This window comes from Corvus kubaryi, unplaced genomic scaffold (assembly GCF_017639235.1).
Source record: "Corvus kubaryi isolate FWS band 111438036 unplaced genomic scaffold, C.kubaryi_AGA036_p1.0 split1-131, whole genome shotgun sequence".
Classification (NCBI taxonomy): domain Eukaryota; kingdom Metazoa; phylum Chordata; class Aves; order Passeriformes; family Corvidae; genus Corvus; species Corvus kubaryi.
In genome coordinates, this window is record NW_024582073.1 from 29,900,811 (window position 1) to 29,906,810 (window position 6,000).

Here is a 6,000-nt window from a genome sequence, read left to right on the forward strand (position 1 = left end):
TTGCCCAGTTCTGAGCGTGGACCAGCTGAGAACTTCTCTCCACCAGCTTCAAATCTCACCACAGCCCCCATCAGCACTGCTGGCATCCATCCCACCATGGCACAGCTGCAGGGCAGCCACAGCCCCACCAGTGTTTCTCCTGCCACTTCCATCAGGTCCTTCAAACCTGAAGAGCCCAAAAGCACATGTGGGGAAGAAAAGTCCTCACCCAACACCAGCATAAAGTGTTACCCACTCCTGTGGCTGGGTTTTCCTGCTTTTCTCCCCACATTCTCTCAGCAAATCTCTGAGGATTGAAACTGCTCTTGCCTCTGTTCCCTACCCAAATCACAGCCCCACTGGCTCATCACAGTTCGCAGAACCTCCTTCAGCAGCAGAGGTAGAGTGAAGCCCTGAGTCCTGCTGGTTTTAATTGCGAGTCAGAGCCAGGGATGAATTTAGAAAGAGGGAGTAGAAAAACCCATGGAGTTATGAGTGACAGCAAAGCCCTTTGATACCAAAGCCAGCACTGACAGATGCAGGAGCCCGCAGTGCTGTGCTCTGGGCCAGCATGTCACCGTGCTCTGCAGAGAGCCTTTGTGGGGAACTCAGCCCAGATCAGAGTCAGAAAGTTGTATTTCCAGTAAAAAAGAGGAAAAAAATCTTTTTAAAAGACCTTCAGCATCGCCAGGTCCCAGCACAAACTCCTGAAGGAGCTGCTCTGCAAACTTCCCGATCCCAAAACACTGCTCAGACTCAAGTAAGGATGAACTTTGAGAAATTGCCTGGGCATTCCCAGTTTTTAACCACACCGAATCCTTCCCAGCAGACTCCCCACCCAGCTTGGATGGTAACAGCAAAGGTAGCTGGGACTTAACCTGTGCTGGATGTCTTGGCAGGGATTTGCATATTTAGAGGGCAGATAACAGCTTCATGATGATCAGGAGTCATTAAAGCGTCCTGAGCTTTGTTTACTCCCAGGGAAATCCTACACAAGGCACCAGGACTTCTCCAGAAGTGGGTTCAGATAAGGAGGAGATAACTCAAGTGTCACCCAACCTACCACAACAGAAAGGTTCTGGGAACCCTGTGGCTTCCCAGAGACGCCTGAATCATAGCACAGTATGAGAATTACTTAAAAAAACCCCAAACAAGCAGCTTTCCCCAGATAATGCGATTTACCACTTGTCCTTAGGCATAAAGTACCTACACAGAGCATCAGTGCAGTTCTGTGAGGACAGAATTGGAGGTTTTGGTCTTACACAGGCAAATAAAACAGCACCAGGTTAAGCTGGGTAACTCTGGACTGAAATCCAACTTTGCAACTAAAATCTGACCTTGAGCCTAACTCTTACCTCAGCTGCCTCCTGCAAGGAGGATCAAACCAAACAACAAACAGGCAAATTGAACAGCACCAGGCTAAGTCTGATAATTCTGGATTAAATTCGAACTTTTGCAGCTAAAATCTGACCCTAACTCTTACCTCAGCTCCCTTCTGCTGAAATATCCAATTTCTCACTGACACTTTCCTTTAAGCCAACGCAGAAAGCTTCCATTGCGGATCCTTTCCTTTTGAAACCCAAGACATCTTTGTTTTCACACTGACTCAACACAAAATTAAAGCTTGTTTTAATAAATGTTTACAGCCTCAAATGATTTACTACAGCTTTACTAGAAGTCAAGCCACTCGGAGCTTACACACAGCTATCTTTTGCCACCGGGTGGGTCAAGCGAGGGCTCCAGTTAAAACCCCAACCACTCTTTTTATCTGCATTTATTTAAACAAGCTGAAGCATTCAAATTGCCAAGGAACAACAGGAGAGCCGGAGGGGAACTTCCTCTGCGGTCCATCATTCTCACGGAGCACCAAGTGTACAAAAGCCACAGATATTTCAAAACTGGAGGGCTCTGGCTGAGATGGATTAGACAACAAATCCCGATTATAGCCGGGAAGCAGCGACGCACGGCTCACAGGGGGGGTAGCAATGACTGAGGTTGCTGTGCAGACAGGACTCAAGTGTTGCCTCGCTGTTCCAGCCTCACAAAAAACCCCAAAAAGCAGCCACAAACCCAACAACAGCAACCCAGGTGAGACACAGCTGGATTTACTCAACCCTGGGTCAAGCGGTTTATCCCACTCAAGGGGCAGGAACTTGGCAGAGGAGGGTCAAGGCTGAGCTCACACCTAGAGACAATCCCCCGGAGAAATCCTGCAAACACTGAGACAACCTGGGAGGGAAAAAGGAAAATTCCCTGTGGATTCTCCACGTGCCTATCTGCCCAGAGAAGCTGTGGCTGCCCCTGGATCCCTGGAAGTGTCCAAGGCCAGGTTGGATGGGGCTTGGAGCAGCCTGGGATGGTGGAAAGTGTCCCTGCCCACGGAAAGGAGTGGGATAAGATGGTCTTGAAGGTCCTTCCATGATTTTCTATTCCTGCAGGACAGCCCGTGGCACAGCCAGGTCTCAAGAATGACAACACGGACACGAAAAAGCAGCAGAGCAAAGCTCTAAGGCAGAACATCAGCTCTAAATGAAAACCTTTCCATTAAACTGGAGCGGGAAAAGCTCCAGAGGCACAAATCCTCCCCCAGCACTGATCCTCACGAGAGCTTCGGGGACAGCACGGGTGACAAAGCTGCTGTGCCACCTACAGTCACTTCTGCTCCAACACAAAACCTCCCCTGCACCAAGCGCGGTCCCCGTCCCTTCAGCGAGTGTCACCCAGCGCTGCCGCGGCCATGCCGCTGAAGGAAGCGCTTCCTCTGCAAGGCAGGGGGGACACAGCGCACAAAATAACTTTCAAAGTTCACCGTGAATCAGAAAGAGAATTCCCAAGTGCATCTAAACCCCTCCCCCCCCGCATTTCAAATAAACTCCTTGCTGGGGGTCTTTTCCCAGCACGCACAACTACCCAAACTCTTCGCATTAAAGTTTCACTTTTTCTGCTTTTTTTTCCGCCTTTTTATTGCGGTTTTTACACCGACGCGGAGTCAGGCAACCTCATCCGCAAGCAGCAGAGCGGAGCTGAGCACCGCACCGTGCCCTCCGCCCCACGCTGGGTGGTGCAAACAAGTAAAAGTGGGGGATAAAACACCCCCAGAACAGCCAGACCCGAAGTTCCCATCGCTCCTTTTCCCCCCGGTCCTCCTGTCCCACCGCATCCCCAGCGCTGGAACACCCCCCTCTGCCCAAGCAGCCCCGCTTTGGGGGTGTCACCACCTCCCCGCAGATACCAACAGGGAAAAAGAAAAAAAAACCTTCAGCAGCGATGCAAAGCCAAGATTCTTCTTCCCCCCGATCCCAAGAGGGGAAATCAGGACACATCCCCTCCAGCCCACCTTCCCCGCCGCATCCCGCCGCGACCCCTGCGCTGATGCAACAGGCGACAGCTGGGGTGCATGGCGGGGTGACACGGGGACACCCCGGTCCCCCCGAGCCCCCCGAGCCCTGTCCCTCACCGCAGGGCTGGAGGTGGAAGAGCCGCCGGGCTGCCATGGCCGCGCCGCTCATCCCGTCCGCACCATCGCCGCGCCTTCGCCTTCCCCGCGCCTGCCACCGACGGGGGAGGGGGGGATTTCTTTATTTATTTACCCCCGCCGAAAATAAATAAATAAAAATTGGAGGGGGAAAAAAAAAAAAAAGAGACACTCGGGTTTCGCCCCCCTCCTCCCCCCCCGCACACGCGCCAATTAAAGAAAAAAATTAAATAAATAAAATAATAATAAAAAAAGCTGGAGAAAGTCCCGAGCGAGGAGCGCGGCTGGAAGGGGAAGGGACAGGCGGTGTCACACCCGGTCGGGTCCTAAAGCCCGCCCGCGGCCCCGGCGGGGACAGCGACACATTAAAGTCAGTTCTTCCCCCCCAGACCCCTCCTGGGGGAGTCTACAGAATTTTTTATATAATATATTGTGTTGGAAGGGACCTGAAAGATCATCTCGTTCCAGCCCCTGCCATGGCAGGGACACCTTCCATTATCCCCCGTTGCTCCAAGCCCCATCCAGCCTGGCCTTGGACACTTCCAGGGATCCAGGGGCAGCCACAGCTGCTCTGGGAATCTGTGCCAGGGCCTCAGCACCCTCTTTATCATCACAAGAAACTCTTCCTAATACTAATTTCTATCTATATGGACATGTATCCTTAAGGTTAAAAACATCCCCCCTTGTTCCAGCACAAAAGGCCCTGGATTGAGGCTCTTCCCTTCAATGAAAAATTAAACCTGTTTTCACTTTTTCAGGGACCCAGGCTGCTGGAAGCACTAGGAGGTGAGGTGATGTTCATAACTTCAAAGCAGGGGAAAACCACAGCACTGACAAATCTTGCTTCTTCCATCAAGTGTGCTCATGGACACCATGGGGTCCCATCATCCAGACTGGGATTTTTTTCTCTGCCGCTTCAAAATTCCTCTGAAATAAGCTGGCACAGGCACTTTTGAGTCCAAACCAACCAGCTGGGGGTCAAAATAAATCCCTGGGGCACAGCACATGGAGGGAGCTTGAGGTTCTTTACTAAACCAAGCAGCAACAACAGATTTGAAAAGCAGGTGCAGAGCGATGGTCCCAAGCTGCAGCCTTTGCTTTAGGAAAAACCAGGCACATTTAAGTTCTTATACCATAAAGATTGGACTGGGACTGTTTTGTTTCTCCATGTCCTGATTTTTCTTTCCTCCAGAAGGGTCTGAGCTGATCCAGATGCAGGAATTTGGGAATCTTGGAATGGTTTGGGTTGGAAGGGTCCTTAAAGACCATCCGGTCCCACCCCACCTGCCACGGGCAGGGACACCTTCCACTTATCCCACGTTGCTCCAAGCCCCATCCAACCTGGCCTTGGACACTTCCAGGGATGGGGCAGCCACAAAATTTGGATATTTGGAAATGAGGGATGAGGAAGGTTTAAAGAAATTTTACAGAACATCTTGGCTTTTGATTGCTAGATCTTGGTGTAGAGGCAGCAGATCCTGAGTGAACCTTCCCAATCTTCTAAATCAACAAACCACATCCAAGGAGAAAACCCCAATCCACCCAGGAAAGCATTTGACAGCATTTGAACTGAGGTGGGAAACTCCCTGCCAAAAGTTGAAGGCTTAAGCTATTACTCCAACATTATTCTCATACTAAATCCAAAACACAGCACGTTACCAGCTCCTGAGGAAAAAAACCCACAACCTTTATCCCAGCTAAAGCAAGGAAACCACCCAAAAAGAGAAAAAAAGTGGGGGGACTTGGTTTTAATCCCGTTATATTGGCTTGGAAGATGCAGTTATTGCAGAAGTGAATCCTTGTTTGAATAAACTGTACATGCTGAATACAACATTTAACTCCTGGCACACCTTGAACACGTGGCAGCTGCACCAGCTGAGCAGGAGCCCAGTGTCCCCAGTGGTTACCTTGCCAGCTCCTCCTGGAGAGGACAACCAGGAATGACTATGGAATACATAAGAGAGCGTGCAAGGATGAGTTTGCAGGTCCGTGTTTTATGCCAGTCTCTTCCAGGAGTTTTGAGATCCCTTCCAGTCCTGCATCCTATGGGCTCTCAGTTAATGGTAGAAGACTTGGCCCCGTATTAACTCCCTTTTTATGCACCAAACCGTATTTCCCATCATGATAAATTATCATTATAGCAGTGGCTGTCCCATGCTAGAAATCTTAGCCCCCCACCAGTACCATTTTCTGGAGGGTATCGGCTTATCTGACACGATGCCAGGCACCAGAGGGGACATCAGATACTTCTGTGTCTGGCGCTCTCTGGTCTATCCCAGCGTCTCCAGACCTGATCTTTGCAAACATTCTCCACTGTCACAGCCAAGCACAGTCACGCAGGGGCAGCTGGATCCAAGGAGCAGGAGTTACACCCTTCCCCGAGCCCATCAGCTTCTGAGGAGCCTCATCCCAACATTCCCCTCCAGCAGGTTCTTAACTTTATGCACAAAGCCAAGCTCCCTCCCAGGCAGAAGTTCATTTTCCTCTCTCATCGACTGACTGGTTGGCATTAAGCAGCTCTTTGTAGCCAGGCTGGTTTGTGGCTG

General features: G+C 50.7%; 1 protein-coding gene across 1 annotated transcript in view; it reads right to left on the minus strand.

Moving 5' to 3' along the window:
- Positions 1-3,594, minus strand: part of SLC4A11 (solute carrier family 4 member 11) — a 93,891-nt gene extending 90,297 nt beyond the window's left edge. The window contains exon 1 of the mRNA XM_042053099.1: positions 3,437-3,594. Coding sequence (XP_041909033.1) covers positions 3,437-3,488 — 52 coding nt within the window. The 5' untranslated portion in view covers positions 3,489-3,594. The remainder of the gene's footprint in view (positions 1-3,436) is intronic.
- Positions 3,595-6,000: the final 2,406 nt, after the last annotated feature.